The 24,852-nt window shown below is 43.3% G+C and overlaps 3 protein-coding genes across 3 annotated transcripts in view; 2 read left to right on the forward strand and 1 right to left on the reverse strand.

The window, feature by feature from the left end:
* Positions 1 to 24,852, reverse strand: part of LOC308472939 (uncharacterized protein) — a 55,392-nt gene that overhangs the window by 6,733 nt on the left and 23,807 nt on the right. The gene's annotated exons all lie outside the window — the stretch shown is intronic.
* On the forward strand, positions 495 to 21,130 carry LOC308472934 (uncharacterized protein). Its single transcript, XM_080998224.1, has 4 exons — positions 495 to 679; positions 1,203 to 1,322; positions 18,959 to 19,075; positions 20,929 to 21,130. The coding sequence occupies exons 1-4, from the start codon at positions 616 to 618 to the stop codon at positions 21,063 to 21,065; spliced, it is 438 nt and encodes a 145-aa protein (XP_080854350.1). The 5' UTR covers positions 495 to 615; the 3' UTR covers positions 21,066 to 21,130.
* LOC308472913 (uncharacterized protein) overlaps positions 24,785 to 24,852 on the forward strand; it is a 445,281-nt gene continuing 445,213 nt past the window's right edge. Inside the window, exon 1 of the mRNA XM_080998181.1 lies at positions 24,785 to 24,838. The gene's annotated coding sequence lies outside the window, so the exon portion shown is untranslated. The remainder of the gene's footprint in view (positions 24,839 to 24,852) is intronic.

Genomic DNA, 24,852 nt, shown 5'->3' on the forward strand with positions numbered 1-24,852 from the left:
GCCTCGCTAGCTGCTTTTGATTCCTTCTGTGGAATTGCATAGGCCAGGGATGTCCAACCAGTAGATCATGACCCCGGCTGATCCTGGTAGATCGCAGGATCCTTATCATGTTCAAAACGTTACAAGGGAAAAGCTAAAAAACCTCTGTTCGATCCTCCCCCCAAAAAGCTCAACAACTCTGGGCAACCCACCCACCCCACGCACACTCCTCCTCCCTCCAATGACAATGGGTAGATCACTGTCAGATTTTTTATACTGGGAGTAGATCACAGTCTTTTGGGAGTTGGACGTGCCTGGCATAGACTACTGAAGAAATTTGCTTGAATGCTTCCTAGCTTCCTGGGTTTGCAAATGGTGACTACAATCTTAAGCACTGATCTGTACATATGTTGATGGCTTCATGCTCACTAGAATGTGATCATTACAATGTGCAATTGTTATTTTGCAAGCCATTGCCCATGGGACCCTCTGTCTCTGATAGGGATGGAGTGCACTTAAGCGTATCTGGACAAGCACATCATCAAATGGATAAAAGGAAGCTGCTTGTCCGCCCCAGTAGAAGTGAGTGGAGATCACCATTGCCTCCTCTGTAACGAACAGCTCTGCTGTGGCAAGATGTCCCTCATGGTTCAAATGCTGCTCCTTGGTATTTGTGTTAGCCTCTTCCTTCCTCCTGGAGGTAAGTTCCCTTCCCCAGTGCTGGGAGACAGTTTTTCAGATGGAAGCAATAAACCTTTGATTACCAGTTGCTGGCAATCACAAGTGAAGAAAGTGCTGTGGAGCTCAGGTCCTACTTGTGGGCATCTGGTCAGGCACTGTGAGAAGAGGATGCTGAACTCAATGGGCCACTCTCCTGATCTTCTGAGGTTCTTCTACATAGATTACACTTGAGGTTCAAGGCTGGTATCTTAGAGTCTGAAAGGGGCTCTATAGCATTTTTTACCTCCACTCTCAGAGGCAATATGTCTCCTAATAGCAGGGGATTCACCAGTAGCTGAAGTGCTATTGAGCTCACATCCTACTTGTGAACTTCCGAAAGGGATCTGTTGGGCCTCTGTGAGAACAGGGTGTTGGACCAGCTGGGCCATTGGCCTGAACTAACAGGCTCTTCTTGTGTTCTTATACATTGATTACCCACTTATTATCACCTGAGTTTCAAGACTGGTTTTCTGATAACCTTGAGGTTCTCCCTTTTGATGCAGATGCATTGACATGTCGACTTTGCATGTCCCCATCTGAAGGGAGTCCATGTCGCCCTTCTTCAGCTACATGCTCAGCAAAACCTAAAACACAAGTGTGCCATGCCTACACAGTGACCAAAGGTAAGAGTTCTACATTTCCCCATTGCATATAATTATGAAGGGTAGTATAATATATCACAGAAATACCTTTATAAGGAAACCTATGTTGCTATACTAACATGGCAATCAGGGACATGATGCTGGCCATGAAAATTTCATCAATATTTCTTGCTGCAGAAATTCCATATTATTACAGTCCTTTCTCTTTTTGAAGTTTTTTCCCCTCTGGTGGAAACCGTAAGTATGTCTAACGTCCTGAATTCCGGAAGAGCCCCGTTGGCCTAAAGCAAAGATGGAGAAAAGATGAAGCTCCAGATTTGTTGTACTACAGTCCCCATTGGAGTTTGCAATTGACCAAGCTGGCTGGGGCTGGTGGGAGCTGGAGTCTACAACAAGTTGACCATTCCTAAACTCAAGGATAGGCACAAAACTGAGCAATGATCCATTATTGGGCACTAGCTAAGAGCAACTCCTGAGTGTTCTTCAGATCACCCTCTACCTGATCTATTTTAACTGGAGACCTTCCGTATGCAAACCATTTGCTCTGCATGCTTGTTCATCATACTGGTGTGCAGTGCAGCTTTTCCCACAAAAATAGTCCGGGAGCACAGCCCTGTCCCTCCTGCTTACGTGTACGAGCTGGAGAGGCAGGGCTGTGAAGGGATGGGCAGAGCAGACGTGCAGGGAAGAAGCCTCCCTGCATGTCAGCTCTGCAAGCCGCAACTGTCCCTCCTGCATGCAGCCTTGCCTCTCTGACAGGCGCATGCGAGCCACAGGTACAGAGCGGCTTGCAGAGTGACGCTCAGGGTGGCTTCTTCCTGCGCATCAGCTGTTAGCCAGGAAGCTGAAAAGCCTCATCAAAGCCCCGCTGCACCTCCAGCTCATGAAAAAAGCCTTTTCAGAGCCCACACAGGATGTCCCCTTTGTGCTCCAAGGACAGTCTTCTCATGAGTCAGAGGTAATATGGGCCCAGAGGTGTTACTGCTGAAAAAAGCCCTGCCAGTGTGCCAACTGATTCACAACTGTGGCACAACCTGGATCCTGTAATTAGCGTGGCTGATAGTTTCACCACACTCACAAGTGGGGAGAATGAAGACCCAGGAGAGGACTTCATTTGTTGTAAACTGTAGATGTGAGGTGTAGTAGCCTCGGTGTCCAGAGAGCATAAATATAAATGTCTTCTCCTTTTCTCTCTCTACTTTCATTCTGCCTGTCACCATAATAGATGGGAAAGTTCAGCAGAAAATTCTAGGCTGCAAGCCAAAGAAATCTGTAGTTTGCAACACCCGCACCGATACTGGTGGAACTGAGGCTCGACATATCTGCTGTGATGACAGAGACTTCTGCAATGAGGATCTGTAGACAGGAACTAAAAACAACCTGAAGAATGACTGCAAATTGAAGCATGTATAGGATCTTCTGCTTATGGTCACCTTTTTCTACATTCTCTTCTTCCGTTTATTTGATACAGAGTTTTCAAGGTTTTTTTTGAAAAAAAATAAAGCAACTGCTACACACAAATACAGCTACAGCAGAGCAAGATGATGATGATTATCTATCTATCTATCTATCATCTATCTATCATCTATATCTATCTTTTATCTATCTATCATCTATCTATATCTATCTATATCTATCTATCTATCTATCTATCTATCTATCTATCATCATCTATCTATATCTATCTATTATCTAGCGATCTAGCAATCTATCATCTATTTATCCTGCGTCCATGCCATAGTGGCTTTTAAGTGCTTTATAATCATAAGATCAATGATGAGATCCAAATGTAATTAATATAAACAATAAAACAATTTCAACAAAGCATCAAAAACATTCATATTATTTTCAGATTTTGGAGATGTGATTTCTGGAGTGAAACTGAGTCATCTATCAAGCATTGCCCCAACTTTCACAACCTATACTTCATTTGCCACCTTGTCTGCCTGCTTCCCTGTGCTATAGATGCATATGAGGATATTGATAAAACACAAAAGGCCACGTTAATGTGACTGCATGCACGATGGGGTCAATACAAGTTTTCTCCAGTGTTTCACAAATGCACAAGGCCTACAACTGTGGAGCAGGAAGGCACTGCAGAGGTAGATTTTGGCTGTACCTATACATATCTAGGTGTGCAATAATCTATTCTTTGAAGTCACTGCAGTTCTCCATACGACCATGCACTGCAGAATCCTTAAATTAGGGATAATGCTGGCTGAATGGATGAAAAATATCAACTATTTGGTGCCCTTAAAGATTAGATTATCACTGAATGGGACCCCAAGCCTTACAAGGAGCATTTGAAGGAGCTTGTTATGTTTAGCCTGGAAAAGAGGAGACTGAGACAAGATATGATAGCCATCTTCAAATGTCTTAAGAGATGTCACATGGAAATGGGGGAACAAACTGTTTTCTCCTGCTCTGGAGGGTAGGATTCAAACCAATGTCTTCAAGTTATAAGAAAGGAGACTCTGACTAAAGATCAGGGGGAAAACGTCTGATGGTAAGAGCTGTTCGACAGTGGAATGGTGTCCCTCTCTCATTCTATAAGTAATGCAACTTTTACAACACAAGTTAAAGGTCTTTGGATCATGCATGTGGCATTCACTGGGACTGGGACATGGTGGGTCAAGGTTGCAGTGAGTGCTCAGTTACTGTTGCAGCCTGGAAGTGCATGACCACCCTCAGGCGTCACCACCAGCTCCTTGACCTCCCTGCCTCCTTGCCCTAAACCATCTCCTCCCCAGCAGCTACAGTGCTGCCACCACCTGCAGCATGCTTCCCTTATGTGCTACTGCTGGTGCAAGCATTACCACTGCATGCATTTCTCTTTTTTAAATGCTTTTGTCTATGATACCTTGAGTGAACTGCCTTCTTTCAGCCCTGGGAGAAGGAACTTATCTTCATGTGGAAGGCAGAGAAAAGCACAGAGAACAAGGAGCAGGATTGGAACCCTGGGGGACATATTGGAATCAGGAGGGTTCTGTGCGCCACAGTAAATCTCTAGGTTCTTCAAAGGAGGAACAATGATTTTCACTCCCTCCTGCCAAGACGGGACAACTTGCTTGCTTTATCCCCTTACTGGCATGTGTACAGAAGCTTTCTGTCCCCATTAACTGCATAAATAGAGAGTCCAGTGGACAGTGTCTTGAAAGAAAATGAACCCACAGTGCGTAACACTGAAGTGAAAGGGGCCCCTCTTTGGTATGAGTTATATCTGAGTCCATTCCACCCATGACCATCTCTGCAACAATAACATCATGGACAGACTTCAGTTAAATGATCCGTGGTACAAAATTTGATTTAAAAGCTTGCTTGAGGGAAATAAGAAATCCATACAGTAGCAGTAGTTGCCAGCATCATGCCCTCCAGGTGTTTGGATGCCTTGTGTTTTCTTATTTTCAGAATGGGGGCAGGGAGCAAGGTTGCTAATTATTTGGTATGTTACTTGTATTTTCCTTACTATTAGATGTTAATGCCCGTTTGTGTGTGTGTGTCCTACACAGGCATTCAGTATTATATGGATTTTTTCCTTTTGTGTACATGATGTGCATTTCTGTTTCTTCCAACTTTTATATTCATTCATTCATTCTCTCTCTCTCTCTCTCTTTCTCTCGTCTTCTTGAAAACATTCAAACAATCTCGTTACCTATTTCTAAGCAACAAATTGGTAGGAGGGGGACATTCATAGGTTTAGGGGAATGTTGAGGTTTTCAGCGATCATATGTAGCTATATATACCACAAACCATATTGATTTAACATCTAGACATTTCCACCACATATGCACTTCTTTGATTTTTGTGTTGCAGAAAGAAATACAGTGGTATCTCGGGTTACATACGCTTCAGGTTACATACGTTTCAGGTTGCAGACTCCACTAACCCAGAAAGAATGCTTCAGGTTAAGAACTTTGCTTCAGGATGAGAACAGAAACCGTGCTCCGTCGGTGCGGCAGCAGCAGCAGCAGGAGGCCCCATTAGCTAAAGTGGTGCTTCAGATTAGGAACAGCTTCAGGTTAAGAACAGACCTCCGGAACAAATTAAATACTTAACCCGAGGTACCACTGTACCTTCTATTCCACCTTGGGGAGCATCATGGCAAATTGGGTGACTGTATCTTCAGAGGTGTCCAAAGCAGTGGAGACTTTATTCAAAATGACATCCAGAACTTTCTAAATGTAAATAAAAACCAGCTCCTCCATCTCATGAACCAGTGTGCCAAATCTGGTGACAATGTCTTCAGAGGTTTCCAAAGGCATTCAATATGTGCCTTCTGTGTTGCCTTTTTAGCACCTGCTAAAGACATTCCTCTTTCGTTATTTTTTTAAAAAAAATTATTGGAATTTTATTTACAACATAACACAACCCCCACCCCCCAATACACAAATCCACCCTCATTAAACATGAACATAACATAACATACAGTGAGCATAACATGCAACAATACAAACAACCAAATAAAATACTTTATTTCTCCTGTATCTGGCCTCTTTATTTACTTCTTATAAACTGTTTCTTTTATGAATAATTATTAAGATTTTTCTAATTATAACTTAAATATCCACAAAGTCTCTTGCATTAATTGACATTAATTGAAACAAGTCCAGGTATGTATTTTAGGGCACTGTTTTGTGAAGTATTCTCTGCATTTCCCTCAAGCATTTTGAAACTCTTGACTAGGGTGATCTCTAATTGCCTCTGTTAATCTAGCCAGTTCAATATACTCTAACAGTTTGTCTTGCCATTCCTTTTTTGTTGGCAGTTTCTTTTTTCCACTTTTTAGCAATTAGGATCCTTGCTGCTCCTGTGGCATAGAGGGATATTTTCTGATCTACTCTTGCTATACCAGTGTCCGTTATCCCTAGTAGAAAAGCTTCTGTATTTTTCATAAAGTTATACAGTGGTACCTCGGGTTACATACGCTTCAGGTTACATATGCTTCAGGTTACAGACTCCGCTAACCCAGAAATAGTACCTGGGGTTAAGAACTTTGCTTCAGGATGAGAACAGAAATCGTGCTCCGGCGGCGCGACAGCAGCAGGAGGCCCCATTAGCTAAAGTGGTGTTTCAGGTTAAGAACAGTTTCAGGTTAAGAACGGACCTCCAAAACGGATTAAGTACTTAACCCAAGGTACCACTGTACTTAAACATTTTTTTAAGCTCATCATACACTGTGTTCCAGAAGCTTTTGATTTTTTTCACAGGTCCACCAAACATGCATAAGTGTCCCCTCTGTTTTATCACACCTGCAGCACAGATTTGTTTTTGTCTTATACATTTTAGCTATTTTGGTAGGTGTTAAGTACCATCTATAAAACATCTTGATTAGGTTTTCCCTCAATACTTCACAGGCTGTAAATTTCCAGTACTTTCTTCACATACTGTTAAGTTAATGGGTTTCCAAATTCTGTCCCCATTAACTGTGGACATAGGGAGCTCAGTCGGCACTGACTGGAAAGAAAACGAACACACACTGTAACACCAAAATGAGGGGAGGACGACACTGTTTTGTACATTCTAAGACAAGATGTGAACCTTAAAAGAACTATCCCTGGAAATTTACACTTATTTTAATTTTGTGATATGAATCTCCAACCAAATAAATATCTTTTCTTCCACCTTGGGTAGCATCATGCCAAATTGGGTGAATGCCTCTTCAGAGGTGTCCAAATTAGTGTAGTTTGGAACAGTCTAGTCTGCCATCTTGATCCAAAATGGCATTCAACCCTTTCCAAATGTAGACAAAAAACAGCTCCTACATTTCAGAAATCAATATGCCAGATATCTTCACAAAGTCTTCATGGAAGATAGCGGTACTTCCTCCCATTATATATCTGACAAGTGTCTTCTCTATTGTCTTTTTAGCACCTACTCAAAACATTCCACTTTGAACTAGCCTTCTTAGTGGATATCTTCATCCAAGTTGATATCGGTATTTCATCTGGAGTGAATTTATTCATGTTATCTCTCTCCCCCCTGCCTAAGAAACAGTATCTGACTTTTCTCCTTGATCTGGGCTGATCCAGGGAACTCTCAACCAGGATCTGGTCCCAAAAGTTAATTGCGAGCAGGGCTAACATTTAACAAGGGCTTTTTAAACCCTGTATGGTGGGGAGACACATTGCTATGGGGGCAATAACCCATGGTGAGAGACCTATTGACGCTGCTGGCTCAGTTGGTAGAACATGGAATTCTTAATCTTAATCTCTCTCTCTTTTTTTAAATGAATTTTTATTGGTTTATCATTATATATACATATAAACAAATACAAAATATAATACATAAATTACATGTGTCGTATCCAGTCCATGAATCATACATATATTACATAGTTGTTTTAAGCTCCACCGAGCCTTAGACTTCCCTCCACTCCTTTGGTAAGTATCAAATAAATTCTGGAATCACATATTTTATCTCTTTTACTTATTAGCCGTTCGCTGTTAGAGTTATTCCAGTCCCGCCAATGTCGTCAAAGTTCTACAATTAGTTCTTATATATGTCAAATATTTATTCCAGTTGTCATGAAATTTCTGTTCGTCCTGATCCCTTAATCTTCCTGTTATTTTAGCTAGCTCAGCATAGTTTATCATCTCGACTTGCCAGTCACTTATAGTAGGTATTACCTCCATTTTCCAGTTTTGTGCTAACATGGTTCTTGCGGCCGTTGTGGCATATAGAAATAGATTTTTATCTTCTTTTTTAATTTCTTTGCCAGTCATTCCTAGCAGGAAGGCTTCAGGCTTTTTTGGAAAAGTATATTTCAATTTTTTTTTAAGTTCATTGTAAATCAGTTCCCAAAAGCCTTTCACCTTACTGCATGTCCACCACATATGGTAGAAATCACCTTCTACCTTCTCGCATTTTCAGCATTTCTTACTCTTCAGTCTATAAATCTTAGCTAACTTCACTGGCGTGAGATACCACCTATAAATCATTTTCCAAAGGTTCTCCCTCAATGCCGTACACGCCGTGAACTTCATATTAACATTCCACAATTCATGCCACATTACAAAATCAATATTGTGACCAATATCCATGGCCCATTTGGTCATAGCCTCCTTCACCTCTTCATCTTTTGTGTACCAATCCAGTAAGAGATCATACATCCTAGACAAAGTTTTATTTTTACCTTCTATAACTTCCACATTAAATTTAAATTTTTTATGTTCAAATCCTAATTTATTTTTCTCTTCTTTTAGCAAGTCGTTTACCTGGTGGTATTGCAACCACCCTGTAAATAAGTTCTTTACCTCTTCATAGGGTTTAAGTTTTATGCCCTGATCGGTTTTCCTGGTAAGTTCTTCATAAGTGGCTTCCCCCCCCCCATATTAGTTTTTTTTGACAGTCAGCACTTCTATTGGTGAAATCCACCAGGGTGTTTTCTTTTCCAACAAATCTTTATTTCTTTCCCAAACTTGGAATATTGGTCCTCTAATAATATGATTTAGAAAGCCTCTATGAACTGTCACCTAGTGCCACCCGTACCTGTTATCGAAGCCCTCTAAAACCAAAATGTCAGTATTTTCCAGTTTTATCCAATCTTTCACCCACATTAAACATGCCGCTTCATAATATAAACTCAAATCTGGTAATGAGAAACCTCCTCTCACTTTTTTATCTACCAATATTTTCATTTTTATTCGCGGTCTTCTTCCCTGCCAAATGTATCTCGCCAAAGCCCTTTGCCACTCTTTGCACTGTTTCAGCCCTCTAATTACTGGAATAAAAGGTAAAGGTACCCCTGCCCATACAGTCCAGTCTTGCCAGACTCTATGGTTCTGCGCTCATCTCACTCTATAGGCCAGGAGCCAGCGCTGTCCGCAGACACTTCCGGGTCACGTGGCCAGCGTGACAAGCTGCATCTGGCAAGCCAGCGCAGCACACGGAACGCCGTTTACCTTCCCGCTGGTAAGCGGTCCCTATTTATCTACTTGCACCCGGGGGGTGCTTTCAAACTGCTAGGTTGGCAGGCGCTGGGACCGAACGACGGGAGCGCACCCCACCGCGGGGATTCGAACCGCCGACCATGCGATCGGCAAGTCCTAGGCGCTGCGGTTTTACCCACAGCGCCACCCGCGTCCCCAATTACTGGAATAGTTTGAAACAAAAATAGCATTCTGGGCAAGACATTCATTTTAATAACTGATATCCTCCCCCAAAAAGAAAGTTTCAGTCTCTCCCAGATTTCTAGATCTTTCTTAATACTCTTCCAAGTAGCCTCATAATTATCTTTATATAAGTTTATGTTTTTAGCTGTAATCCACACTCCGAGATATTTCACCTTCTTTGCTGCCATAATTCCTGTTTTTTTTGTTCTAATTCTACTGTATCTTCTTTGCTTATATTTTTTATCAACATTTTAGTCTTGCTCTTGTTGAGTTTAAGGCCTGCCACTTTACCAAACTCTTCTAATTTCTGTAATGCTTCTTGCAGACTATTCTTTGGGTCTTCCAATGTTAATACTATGTCATCCACGAAAGCTTTCATTTTATATTCCTTACTTCCTACCTTCACTCCTTTGACCTCCATTGTTTCCCTTAACCTCCTATTAAATACTTCCAGCACTGTTATAAATAGCAGGGGAGACAGAGGACATCCTTGCCTCATCCCTTTAGCAATATCAAAAGATTCTGATATATTATTGTTTATTATAAGTTTGGCTTTTTGCTCTTGATAAATAGCTTCAATACCTTTTCTAAATCCTTCTCCAATCCCCATCATTTTCAAATTTTCCTTCATAAAGCGCCAAGAGATATTATCGAATGCCTTTTTGGCATCTATAAATATCAGCGCTGCCTGCTTATCTATTCTGCTTTCCAAGTATTCAATAATATCTATCACGATTCTTACGTTATCTTTTAGTTGTCTCCCCGGTAGGAAACCCACTTGGTCTTTATGGATTCTTTTATTTAACACTTTTTTTAGTCTTTCTGCCAGGACGTCGGCAAATAGTTTATAATCGTTATTTAATAATGAGATCGGCCTGTAGTTTTTCACTTCAAGGCCATCCACATCTTTTTTAGGGATTAAGGTAATGTAGGCTTCTTTCCAAGTATTGGAATTTTCCCTTCTTTTAAGATGTTATTCATAACTTCACATAGTATTGGTGATAGTTGGTCACTTAATATTTTGTAATACTTGGCCGATATGCCATCTGGCCCCAGTGCTTTTCCTATTTTCATTTTCTTTATTGCTTTCCTGATCTCTTCTGTAATTATCTGATTTAATTGTTCTCTTTCTTCAGTCGTCATTTGTTGCAAATGATGTTTTTCCAAATAACCTTCTATTTCATTATCTATTTCATTTTCTCTTTTATATAATTCCTTATAGTATATCTGAAATATCTTTTTTATCTCTATTGGATCTTCCACTGTCCTTTCTCCATCCCTTATCTTACATATCATATTTTGTTTTTTCCTTTCTCTTAATTGCCACGCTAGGTATTTCCCTATCTTATTCGCTGATTCAAAGTTCTTTTGTTTCACGATTTTAATCCTCCATTCAATCTCCTGGTTCACTATCATAGAAAGTTGAGCTTGTAGCATCTTTATATTTTGTTTTATTATTTCATCTCCTGGTTTAATAGTTAGCTGTCTTTCATTCTCCATAAGATGTAATAAGATTTCTTTTTTCCTTTTCTTTTTTTTAGGTGGCTATTTTTCTGAATTAGGAAGCCTCTCATAACGGCCTTTCCTGCATCCCATACCGTTTCTATAGATGTTCCTTTGTTTAAATTCCAATTGAAATATTCTTTGATTGTCTCTTTCGCCTTGTTTATTATCTTTTGGTCATTAAATAAATTTTCATTCATTCTCCATCTGAATGTTCTCGAGTCCTTTCCCTTTATCTCCATATATACTGGATTGTGGTCTGATATGGTTTGTGGGAGAATTTCTGATTTAAGTAAATTTTGCGTCAGTTCCTTCGAGATCCAGATATAATCTATTCTCCCCCAACTCTGGTTTGGGTTTGAGAAGAAGGTAAACTGTTTTATAGTAGGGTTTTTAAATCTCCAGGCATCAATTAATCCCATATTATCCACCAAATCAAAGAAGGTTCTAGGTAATTTACCTTCCTTCATTTCTTGCTTTTTTATTGATCTATCTAAGTTCGGTAGAACCGCTCCATTGAAGTCCCCCATCAATATCAATTTTTGTTCCATCCAGTCTATTAACTTATTACCCAATTCCGAAAAAAACCCCGACTTTTTATCGTTAGGTGCATATATTCCGGCAACAATTATCTTTTCTCCTTGAAAAGTGATTTGTACTACTATCATTCTCCCCTCTTCGTCTTTATAAATTAATTTTGGGTCGAGCTTTTCTTTTATATATACTACCACTCCTCTTTTCTTAACATTATCTGATGCAACAAAATCCAACCCTAATCTCTTATTACTTAAGATTCTTTTATGCTTCCTTGTTACATGGGTCTCTTGTAGACAAATTAAATCAAGGTTCCTCTTTAATAATACGTGGGCAATCTGGTTCCTTTTATTTTTATTATTAAGCCCGTTCACATTCCACGACAGTATTTTTAAAGCCATGGTTGATATACAATAAATAGGTTATCAAATCTAAGTTAGGTCTACTGTTCCTTATCTTCTGTCTCTTCCTCTTCTTTTTCTTCTCCTGAATTTTCCTCCTCTTTTCCCTCCCCACTCCCTCCATCTCCACCCCTCTCTCCCCCCATCCGCTCCCCCTTCCTCCCATCCCCCCATCCTTCCCAGTTCCTTTTCGTACCTTCTTGCAAATTTTTCCAGCTCCAGAGGACTAGATAGTTTAAATCTTTTTTCCTTAAAATAGAATGATATCCCTTCCGGGAATTCCCATCTGTATTGGATCCCATTTTTCTTCAACTGGTTGGTTAATTTTTTATAAACATCTCTCCTTCGAAGAAATCTTGAAGGAATCTCTTTAAATATAATAATTGATTTTCCCTTAATACACAACTTTTTGTTATAATTCTGTTTCAATACTGCATAACTAATACATCTCCTGGCAGTTTCTTCCCTCTAGCTTTAGCGGATTTTACTTTTATCCGAAAGATGTTTGCTATTGAATTTCCCATATCCTCTTCCTTCATATCTAACCAAGCTGCCAGTTCTTTAACCAGTTTAGATCTTATATTTTCATTTGGGTCCTCTGGGATCCCCCTGAATTTCAGATTTGATTGTTTCTGTCTCATCTGAGTCATTGCCATACTGTCCAACAATTCTTCCTGTATTTTATTTATCTCCTTGACCTCTATTTTAATCCTACCCATATCCTTCCTACTTTCTTTCATATCTTTTTGCACCCTCTTCATTGAGTCCTCAAGAGCTTTGGACCTTACCATCAAATCTTTTACTTTTCCTGTCAGCTCTCCCACCACCCCCTCCAATCTCTTATCCAATGTATCCTGTACTTCTAAAGACTCTCCTCCCTGGAAGAGAGGGGAGTGGTTGTGGGCGGGAGCCCGAGCACCGCCCCTAGCAGGGGGCAGTTGCCCCCTGCCTCCACCTCACCTGGCTGGCGCCCACGCCCCCTCTGCAGGCATCCAACCAGGTGCCTCGGAGGGGGCGTGTTCAGCAGCCTTATGCTGCGGTGCCAGCCTCTCCCTGGCCTCATTCTTCGCCGTCGTCTCGTCACGAGTCATCACAGTCATCACAGGGAAGAGCCACGAGGTTTGGAGTCGGGGGGGGGGGCTGTGTGTGTGGAGGCTGCCTGGTTCCTGGCTTGCCTTTTAACTTTAGGAGGCTTGCGTGCACTCATTGCTTTACTGCTTTTAAAAACCCAGGCATCCAGGGTTGCCTTGCTGTGTCCTCTTTTCCGTTTAAAAACCTACATTTAACCTTCTATTTCCCCCCACTCCTGGTGCTTGATTTGTTTGTGTGGTCTGAGTGCGAATTACCTTTCTTAAGCTGCAGCTTGTTCCCTTGCCCAGCACGTGCCCCCAGCGAGGTCTGAGTGTGTGTGTGGCTCTGTCTTTCTTTCTCCCTCGTCTCCTCGCTTTCCTTCCCCTGCCTCTGCCTTGGTGGTGTGCGTTTTTATTTAATTTTTGGCCAGGGTGCTTGTACGTTTTCCCCTCTATTGCCCTTGCCTGTCCAATTGCATGGCTGGTCTGGGTGACTGAGTGGGTTTGCCTTACATTTTAATTTGTTGGCCAGGGTGCTGCTGCGTTTCCCCCCTCCATTGTCCTTGGGAGCCTGGATAGCTCAGTTGGTTAGAGCATGGTGCTATTAATGCCAAGGTTGCAAGTTCGATCACTGTATGGGACAGCTGAATATTTCTGCATTGCTTGGGTTGGACTAGATGATCCTCAGGGTTCCTTTTCCTGTTCCTCTCTAATTTTAAGTCGTGTGTGTGTGCTTGCAGCGTGTGTTTGTGCCTGCCGTTTATTGATTTGTGTGTTTGTGCCTGCTGTTTATTGTGCCTGCCGTTTATTGATTTATTACTCTTCTAGCATGGGTTTAATTTACCCTGCAATCCCTTCCATTGGTACCACTTAAATCGGGAGACCCCTGAAAAATTTTAAAGGCTGCCGGGGCTTGGAATAGACTGTGCGCTTAAACCTCACCCCTCTTGGTTTCTCTAAGCCAACCCCCCCCCTTTCGCTTGATGTTTGGGGGAAGAAATAAGGCAGGGCTTGGGGTGGACAATTCAGGGTTTCTGATCAGGGAACCATTCCTCAGCACTGCACGTTTATACGTTTAGAACCTTTGAAGGTGTGCCTTTGCCTGGTTCTTGTCATTGGCTTCACTTGCCAGTACAGGCTCCCTAAAGAAAGCCACTTTTAAACAACAACAAAAAAGGTTTTGGCTTATAGTACCTTACTGAAAAGTCCAGCTTAACCCACGGTTTATATTTCCACTTCATTTTGGCTCACTGTAAAGGACAGCTATTTTCCTTTTCTTCAAAAACTTCCTTGCCCGGCATGTTCATTTGTTGTGGCCTTTCCATGCCCATTAACCTTATATCACGTGTCCTTGTGTATTCATTTCACATCGCGGGGGTCGGGTCCTCGAACCACAAAGACTCTCCTCCCTGGAAGAGAGGGGAGTGGTTGTGGGCGGGAGCCCGAGCACCGCCCCTAGCAGGGGGCGGTTGCCCCCTGCCTCCACCTCACCTGGCTGGCGCCCACGCCCCCTCTGCAGGCATCCAACCAGGTGCCTCGGAGGGGGCGTGTTCAGCAGCCTTATGCTGCGGTGCCAGCCTCTCCCTGGCCTCATTCTTCGCCGTCGTTTCGTCACGAGTCACCCACCCTCCACTCCCTTAGAGTTAGGGCTTAGGTCATTGGCCTTGCTATGGACCTTAGGTTGGTCGCCCTGGTTGTCCAGGGGGCCTGGTAGGAGTTTTTCCATTTGGCATTAGGCTTTTTGGTTTTTTCGCCTACCTCGTAGCAATCGTCACAACTTTTGTGGTATTGGTGGGTAGGTTAGGCATTGGAATAATGTGTTGTGGTGTGTCGAAGGGCTAGGTGCGGCCATCGCCTATGCCTTCAATTTTTGGGTATTCCGTTAAAGGAATCTGGCGGTCGTGTGTTCTGTCCGATGCCTGCTTGGCGGGAGGCCATGGCACGACCCTCGGTGACATCAGGGGGGAGCCTATAGTTGGATTAGCATCAACAGGCTCCACCTACTGGTGAATAAACCCACGTGTTTTAGAGATCCAATGCCTAAGCCAATACCTTTTCACTGCTGTAATCAATAAAGTTGTGGCCTTTCCATGCCCATTAACCTTATATCACGTGTCCTTGTGTATTCATTTCACATCGCGGGGGTCGGGTCCTCGAACCACAATAACTGTTTCTCGATATATTGTTCATTATGTTTAAATTCTTTCCTTATTTCCGCCATTAAGCTGTCATAGTCCTTGATTTCTTTCCCTTCTTTCCCATTTTCTTGTCTGGATGGTCTCCTTTCTACTGGCGTTCCCACCCCTTTTTTCATTTTGTATTTCAGCTTATATTAACTAGTAAAAATTTTCACCCCTAGAGGTCGCTATACTGAGATATTGAATTTCTCTATTCCTCCAATGTAATTCTTCTAGTGTAGTTCCCTTCTGCCCCCACACGGTGGCGCCTTAGTTGCCTTATATTAATTATCTGATAAGATTTTCCCCACCCCTAGAGGTCACAAAGCTGAGATATTAACTTTCTCTATTCTTCCAATGTAGTTCTTCCCATGTAGTTCCCTTCTACCCCCACACGGTGGTGCCTTAATTGCTTTCCAAGTCTTAACTCTTAAAATACAAAAAATACAAAGAAGGAGAGGGAAGGAGAGGGGAAAACAACAAGAATCTGAGAAAAAGGGGGGGAAGACACACAACCAAAAAGTTCTCAGGAACAGGAACAGGATACGAGGTGAGTCTCAATGTGAGAGCAGAAATGGGGAAGAGAGGCGGAGCTAAGCAGAGGGAGCTCCACGAGGAGAGGAGCTTCCCGAGGTAACGAAAGGTCTTGCCAAACAGTCCTACTTAAGCCTTCCTTTCTTTTCCCCTTGTCCGTTTGCCCTCAGTCTCTTCTGACTAAAGCGGTAATTCAATCACTTAAAGTGCAGCGTCCATCTTCTCCTAATTAGTTGTTGTTGTGTACCCCTTTAAAGAAGGAGGAGGAAACAAAATGTGAAATGGCGGCGGAGAGTCCCGCTGTATTCTCAAACTCTCCTCATACAATTCGTGTTCTCCTCCCAAACCTCCTTAAAGAGACGCTGCCTCTCAGCGTTTCAGTTCCTCTTATTTCCAGTTCAATTTTTAGTCCTTCAGACACCTCAAGCATAAAACAATCACTGTTTAAGCGTGGGAGGCAGAAATCACAATTTAAGCACTATTTAAAACAGGCACTGTTTAAACAGGCAAGCAAGAGGGTAGATTGCAGAGTCTCACTTATGTGTCCCAAACTAGTCGCTGGCGTAACGCACTCCGACCTGGACAAACAAAGAATTTCCATTCACTTCTCTCTAGTCCATTAAGATATTTTCAGTCATTTCGTTGCCTCAGATTTCTTATACTTTGTATCCGAGGTCTCTCCGCTACACCCACTTAGCGGTTACTTTCTTACTTTCTCTCCTCTCCCAGCCTTCCGTTATACTCCATTTTACTCTTACCACTGCAGTGGACTCCTTCTCCTTTCTCCCCACATCTTCTTATTCCGCTGGTTTTCTTAGCCAAATTTCTTGGCCAGATTTCTATTTGTTGTTGCTTTCATTGCCTTATTTGTATCCCAGCTTCTTAACTGCTGTTGGAGGCTCACCGCTTTCACTCGGAGCCTGAGGCTTCACAGCACGGGGTTTGTTGCTTCCCCTCGTGTTGCAGCTCAAATCCTGTTAAAAACTAAAAAACAGGAGAGCACACGCAGCACCGCTGGGTACTCTGTCCCCCAGGATAATCCTCCTGGGGTTTCGAGGTTCACGGAGCCTTCGTGACGCCTCTGGACCCCCGTGTTGTTCGAGACCCCCGGAGGGTAGCCTTGCGCTCCTTTTTCGTGGCTGCGGCTCACCAGAAGTCTGTTAGGGCCCTGACTGCAGCCAATTCATTTTCGTTGAGTCAGAGCAGACCCTGCTGGCTGGTTCCGGCAGCCATATTGAATGGCGGAATTCTTAATCTTAATCTCAGGGTCATGGATGTGACATTGGGCAAAAGATTCCTGCACTGCAGGGAGTTGGACCAAATGATCCATGTGGTTCCCTACAATTCTCACATTTTAAGATTCTTTGACCGCTGGCGCTAGCCCAAGATTAGTTCCGTATCAGATTGTTTTACAATCAGAGCAGTTTTGGAAGGTTCAGCTCACCATCTTCATTTAAAATGGAGTCCAATGGTTTCCAATTATAGAACAAAACCCCTTCCTTAGTCCCAGGAATCACCATGCCAAATTGGGCAATGAAATCTTCTGTGAGGTCCCAAGCAGTGTAGCTTGGTACTGTTTGGTCTACCCTCTTGACATTGCAAAATGAAGCAATTTGCAATGGTAAATCTCCATGGGATGCCTCATGGGAAGCAATTCATAAATGAAACAATAACGAAATAAATAAAGTTGTTGAAAGGGAATGAAATTTCGGAGATCGGAATAATGGATAGTTAACTTTTATAAATATTAGTTAGAGACATTTTCCCTTTGAAAACAATAATAAACACAACCCTTGTTGGCTGCCCATTTCATGACTGTGGACAGCCAGAGATGATGTATTGGGCAGACCCAAGAGCAATACGATGTTTTTCTCTCATTTAACAGAGGTTGCAGCAACACCATACATTTAAAGAACTCCTACACCACTTAAACAGCCATGGCTTCCCCAAGAACTGTAGTTTCTTAAGGGTGTTGAACTCACAGTGCTACAATTCCCAGCACTCTTAACTACCTACAGTTTCGAGGATTCTCAAACTCAAAGTAGCATAAGAGTGCTGTCAATGTATAGCATAGATCTGAACATAGGGAAAACCCATTCTACAACCACAGGTGTTTCAAAGTTGGCCTCGCTAGCTGCTTTTGATTCCTTCTGTGGAATTGCATAGGCCAGGGATGTCCAACCAGTAGATCATGACCCCGGCTGATCCTGGTAGATCGCAGGATCCTTATCATGTTCAAAACGTTACAAGGGAAAAGCTAAAAAACCTCTGTTCGATCCTCCCCCCAAAAAGCTCAACAACTCTGGGCAACCCACCCACCCCACGCACACTCCTCCTCCCTCCAATGACAATGGGTAGATCACTGTCAGATTTTTTATAATGGGAGTAGATCACAGTCTTTTGGTAGTTGGACAAGCCTGGCATAGACTACTGAAGAAATTTGCTTGAATGCTTCCTAGCTTCCTGGGTTTGCAAATGGTGACTACAATCTTAAGCACTGATCTGTACATATGTTGAGGGCTTCATGCCTCACTGGAATGTGATCATTACAATGTGCAATTGTTATTTTGCAACCCATTGCCCATGGGACCCTCTGTCTCTGATAGGGATGGAGTGCACTTAAGCGTATCTGGACAAGCACATCATCAAATGGATAAAAGGAAGCTGCTTGTCCGCCCCAGTAGAAGTGAGTGGAGATCACCATTGCCTCCTCTGTAACGAACAGCTCTGCTGTGGCAAGATGTCCCTCATGGTTCAAATGCTGCTCCTTGGTATTTGTGTTAGCCTCTTCCTTCCTCCTGGAGGTAAGTTCCCTTCCCCAGTGCTGGGAGACAGTTTTTCAGATGGAAGCAATAAACCTTTGATTACCAGTTGCTGGCAATCACAAGTGAAGAAAGTGCTGTGGAGCTCAGGTCCTACTTGTGGGCATCTGGTCAGGCACTGTGAGAAGAGGATGCTGAACTCAGTGGGCCACTCTCCTGATCTTCTGAGGTTCTTCTACATAGATTACACTTGAGGTTCAAGGCTGGTATCTTAGAGTCTGAAAGGGGCTCTATAGCATTTTTTACCTCCACTCTCAGAGGCAATATGTCTCCAAATGCCAGGGGATTCACCAGTAGCTGAAGTGCTATTGAGCTCACGTCCTACTTGTGAACTTCCCAAAGGGGTCTGTTGGGCCTCTGTGAGAACAGGGTGTTGGACCAGCTGGGCCATTGGCCTGAACTAACAGGCTCTTCTTGTGTTCTTATACATTGATTACCCATTTATTATCACCTGAGTTTCAAGACTGGTATTCTGATAACCTTGAGGTTCTCCCTTTTGATGCAGATGCATTGAAATGTCGACTTTGCATGGCCCCATTTGAAGGGAGTCCATGTACACCTGAACTTACATGCGAAATTAACCCTGAATTTCAAATGTGCCATGTCTACAAGTTGACCAGAGGTAAGAGACCTACCATATTTTCCCATGTATTGGATGCCCCAATGTATACGACACCCCCTATTTGGGGGGAGTCCAAATTAAGAAAATGGGGGAAATTACCCTGACTTGTTGAGCTTTTTTGGGGGGGAGGATTGCCCAGGGGATAATAGTCGCGCCCGTCTAACATGCCACTGTTCCCTCACCAGCAATCGCTGAGCTGTCTTGGGGGGGGGGCAGAGTTGAGCTATTTTTTTGGGGGGTTAAGCTTTTTGTTTTAGCACTTTTTGCCTTTTCCGTGGGGCATTCTTAGTCTGCTTGCCTCCTCACACTCAGCCCACCCTAAAGCTGGGAGGGAGGCTGAAGATGGGCCATTTGTGCAGTGAGGATTCTGCGCCCGGCTACTCGTGAGTGGCGCTGCAGTTGTAGGGCAGGCTGAGTGGGCCAACTTGAGCGGCCATCTTGAGTGGGATGCTTCCTGAGGGAGAGCAGGAGCGAGTGTGTGTGTGTGGGGAAGGTAAGCAGACTAGGGAGGCCCCAGGCTCACCACTGCGAGGAGCTGCGACTGCAAGAGCATATATGGTGGAAAGTTCCATATTTATTTATATATTTTATTGCTATATTCCGTGTATATGACGACCCACGTTTTTAAATTCAAAATTTTTTGGGGGGGGGAATACAGAACAGTGGTACCTCTGGTTACGTACTTAATTCGTTCCGGAGGCCTGTTCTTAACCTGAAACTGTTCTTAACCTGAAGCACCACTTTAGTTAATGGGCCCTCCTGCTGCCGCCGTGCCACCAGAGCACAATTTCTGTTCTTATCCTGAAGCAAAGTTCTTAACCTGAAGCACTATTTCTGGGTTAGCAGAGGCTGTAACCTGAAGCGTATGTAACCTGAAGCGTATGTAGCCCGAGGTACCACTGCACATTTCCTCATTGCATATAATTATGAAGGGTGGTATAATATTTCACAGAAATACCCTTATAAGGAAACATACATCGCTATAACTAACATGGCAACCAGGGACACGATGCTGACCATGAAAATTTCATCAATATTACTTGCTGCAGAAATTCAATATTATTACAGTCCTTTCTCTTTTTGAAGTTTTTTTCCCACTGGTGGAAACCGTAAATCCCCCTGCAACCCTGATCTATTTTAACTGGAGACCTTCCGTATGCAAACCATTTGCTCTGCATGCTTGTTCATCATACTGGTGTGCAGTGCAGCTTTTCCCACAAAAATAGTCCGGGAACGCAGCCCTGTCCCTCCTGCTTACGTGTACGAGCTGGAGAGGCAGGGCTGTGAGGGGATGGGCAGAGCAGACGTGCAGGGAAGAAGCCTCCCTGCATGTCAGCTCTGCAAGCCGCAACTGTCCCTCCTGCATGCAGCCTTGTCTCTCTGACAGGCGCATGCGAGCCACAGGTACAGAGCGGCTTGCAGAGTGACGCTCAGGGTGGCTTCTTCCTGCGCATCAGCTGTTAGCCAGGAAGCTGAAAAGCCTCATCAAAGCCCCGCTGCACCTCCAGCTCATGAAAAAAGCCTTTTCAGAGCCCACAGAGGATGTCCCCTTTGTGCTCCAAGGACAGTCTTCTCATGAGTCAGAGGTAATATGGGCCCAGAGGTGTTACTGCTGAAAAAAGCCCTGCCAGTGTGCCAACTGATTCACAATTGTGGCACAACCTGGATCCTGTAATTAGCGTGGCTGATAGTTTCACCACACTCACAAGTGGGGAGAATGAAGACCCAGGAGAGGACTTCATTTGTTGTAAACTGTAGATGTGAGGTGTAGTAGCCTCGGTGTCCAGAGAGCATAAATATAAATGTCTTCTCCTTTTCTCTCTCTACTTTCATTCTGCCTGTCACCATAATAGATGGGAAAGTTCAGCAGAAAATTCTAGGCTGCAAGTCAAAGAATACTGGAGTTTGCGACACCAGCACCAATACTGATGGAACTGAAGCTCGACATATCTGTTGTGATGACAGAGACTTCTGCAATGAGGCTCTGTAGACAGGAACTAAAAACAACCTGAAGAATGACTGCAAATTGAAGCATGTATAGGATCTTCTGCTAATGGTCACCTTTTTCTATATTTTCTTCTTCTGTTTATTTGATACAGAGTTTTCAAGGTTTTTTTTTTTTGAAAAAAATTAAAGGCAACTGCTACACACAAATACAGCTACAGCAGAGCAAGATGACAATGATTATCTATGTATCTATCATCTATTTGCCTATCTATCTATGTATCTATCATCTATTTGCCTATCTATCTATCATCTATCTATCTATCTATCTATCTATCTATCTATCATCTATCTCTATTATCTAGCAATCTAGCAATCTATCATCTATTTATCCTGCATCCATGCCATAGTGGCTTTTAAGTGCTTTATAATCATAAGATCAATGATGAGATCCAAATGTAATTAATATACACAATAAAACAATTTCAACAAAGCATCAAAAACATTCATATTATTTTCAGATTTTGGAGATGTGATTTCTGGAGTGAAACTGAGTCATCTATCAAGCATTGCCACAACTTTCACAACCTATACTTCATTTGCTACCTTGTCTGCCTGCTTCCCTGTGCTATAGATGCATATGAGGATATTGATAAAACACAAAAGGCCACGTTAATGTGATTGCATGTACGATGGGGTCAATAAAAGTTTTCTCCAGTGTTTCACAAATGCACAAGGCCTGCAACTGTGGAGCAGGAAGGAACTGCAGAGGTAGATTTTGGCTGCACCTATACATATCTAGGTGTGCAATAATCTATTCTTTGAAGTCACTGCAGTTCTCCATATGACCATGCACTGCAGAATCCTTAAATTAGGGATAATGCTGGCTGAATGGATGCAAAATATCAACTCTCTCATTCTATAAGTAATGCAACTTTTACAACACAAGTGAAAGGTCTTTGGATCATGCATGTGGCACTCACTGGGACTGGGACATTGTGGGTCAAGGTTGCAGTGAGTGCTCAGTTACTGTTGCAGCCTGGAAGCGCATGACCACCCTCAGGGGTCACCACCAGCTCTTTGACCTTCCTGCCTCCTTGCCCCAAACCATCTCCTCCCCAGCAGCTACAGTGCTGCCACCACCTGCAGCATGCTTCCTTTATGTGCTACTGCTGGTGCAGGCATTACCACTGCATGCATTACTACAGGCAGACTTTTCACTTGATGCACATAAATACATCAGCACATGCACTATGGCACTGGTTCACAAATTTGTTTGGGGCCATCCCCACCATCCATAAACTCATCCGCAATGTCCCCATCACTTTAAAATGCATTATTCAGAACAGACCACCCACCAAGGAAGATAATAGCACCATACAGTTTACGATACTAATAATTAATTGCACTTTCCCCCCTCAAAATCCAATAAAAACTATTTAAATTAATTAATTCAACTTAATGGATGAACTTGATGTCAGCTTTTCAAAGTCTGAAAGTCATTTACACCTCCAGCACCCCTGCTGCCCCCTTGCCCCCTGAGTAAGACTACGCTTTTAGAACCACCCCTGACGTTTCCTCATGCTTTCCTTTATATTGAAATGTGTTGGGAAAAAGCACCAAGGCAAAAGCCAGCTCCAGATGGCTGGAATGCAAAACAGTGCAGATGTACTGTTGGAGAAAAGGTGGAGCCTATTCTCTGTACTGAGCACCGGATGTTAGCTCAGTGTGTCATCTGACCTGTGCTGGAAGTACAGGGGAGGAGTTGTGACTCTTCTGATGGAGACTGAAGGGTGCAGTCACATTTCTATGTACTGCTGAGTGACAGGAATAAAACATGTAGAAAGGACTCCTGTCTGTCTCATTTCTCCTCCCTGGGAGAATGCAGGGAGGGAGAGAGAAGCAGAGAAGCAGAGGGTGTGTTCTTCTCACGACTAATGAGAAGAATCGTCGGGTTTGTTTACCTAGCCTGCCGGGGTCGCAGACGGACGGTAAACACAGTATCTCGCTCAATTGCCTCGGGGGAGGCCAGGTACCTCTGCCTGTGAGCTGAAGATACTAACATGTGGCAGCCTTCGGATGGTTGCGATTCATCGGACATCTGCATGAGAGGCTGGTGGATTGTCCTCCTCTGCTCCAAGGAGGAAGGCAAGCGTCTGAAAGAAGCCAGAGGCTCAACAGACAGCTGGTGGAAAGAAGAGGTGTTTTCCAGAGCAACAAAGTTCAAGGTATGCTGCATTTCGGGCTAAAAGTGTGAACGCAGTTCGATTAATTCACTGGTTCACGGGGAGCTGCGTTTTGGAAAAACAAAAGCTCCGGGAGGAAGAGGCCTGCAGCTTGAAGGCTGAAGTCTGCATTCCACAAATTCTTGTGGTTGATAAACTGTCCTATTGAAATGCATTGTTGCTAAGTAACGGAAAGATGGAAAGTTACTGGCAAAGGGGCTGGACTGTGAGTGTGAGCCTGGGAAAGCGAAACAAAATCAGAGAATGTTTTGGCTACAAATTTACGTGCTCTTGGAAGGGACTTTCCATAGCAGCCAGAGTTCAGCTGCCAGGTGCAAAAGAGCGTAAACAACTTGCAGTTTGCCTGCGTGAGAAAGAAAAAAACGACTGTTGGATTTTACAGCTTGTTTGAAAGTGAGAGAGGCTTGGATTCAAAATGGATGCCAAGAAGGGGGGAGACTTGCCTAACTCATCTCCCCTGACCAGAGACAGTTATTCATCAGGGTCTGGATGGATAACTACCCCAGAAGGGGTGAGCCAAGATGATGCTGACCAAGTTCCTAAGAGCTCATCGAAAGCTGAGAAGAGCTTTGACCCCAGAGGGGAGAGTGCAGGAACTGTGGCTGTTCAAGCTGTTGGAGCTTTTGCTGTTCCTGAACAAGGTGCAATGGGTGTTGCTGACAGGGGGAGGGAAGAACAGAGTTCAAATCTCCCCACTGATGATGCTACTGGGAAGCATGGAGTAGCATTGAGTGCTGTCCGGTGCTACAATTGTGGACAGACTGGGCATCTACAGCGAAACTGTAAGAAGCCGCGCCAGTCAAGAAGAGCAAAGAGCAGCTCTACGAAGCCTGAGGCGTCAGGCAAAAGCCGTTCCAAGTGCCAGGTGAAACCTGCAAAGGCTATGATGGCGAAAGGAACCACGCCAGATGTTGGGAACTCGTTCATAATTGACACGGGCGCAACGGTTCATATCTGCCCGCACAGACAACTGTTTTCGACGTTGAGGAAACAAAGCTTCACTGTGAAACAGGCCAACGGTCAGGAGTTGGAAGCGACCGGAATTGGGACTGTGTATCTTGAGAGTCTGAACTTGACTATAAGTGATGTTTACCTGGTTCCAGAACTGAGATTTAATCTGCTGAGCGTGTCGCGGATTGCAAAGAAAGGACTAAAACTGTCCTATGATGCTAAAAGCTGCAAGATCTACAAAGATGGAGAACTGTTTCTTACTGCCAAAGAGAAAGATGGACTGTATTTGTTGACTTTTGATCAAAGTGATTACATGAAATGTAATTCTTCTGTTTCTAACGAAATCTCTCTTGCAGGTGTGACCAGTGTGAGCACCAGGAAGCTGACCAAGAAGGTCGACAGAGCATTTCAGCGGGTGTATGCTGATGTGATTGGTCCTCTAGAACCATCTAGAGGCGGTGCAAAATATTACCTTTTGTGTGTGGATTGTTTCACTAATTATTCTTGGGTTTATATGATGGAGAAACTGCAAGAAACTTTAGAAAAGTTTCAGGAGTTTTGTGACAAGGTTAAAAATATGCATGATGCTAACATTGATTGTCTTTTCACAGATGACAAACAAGTTTTTCTGTTACA

The sequence above is a fragment of the Podarcis pityusensis genome (assembly GCF_964106645.2).
Source record: "Podarcis pityusensis genome assembly, chromosome: 3".
Lineage (NCBI taxonomy): Eukaryota > Metazoa > Chordata > Lepidosauria > Squamata > Lacertidae > Podarcis > Podarcis pityusensis.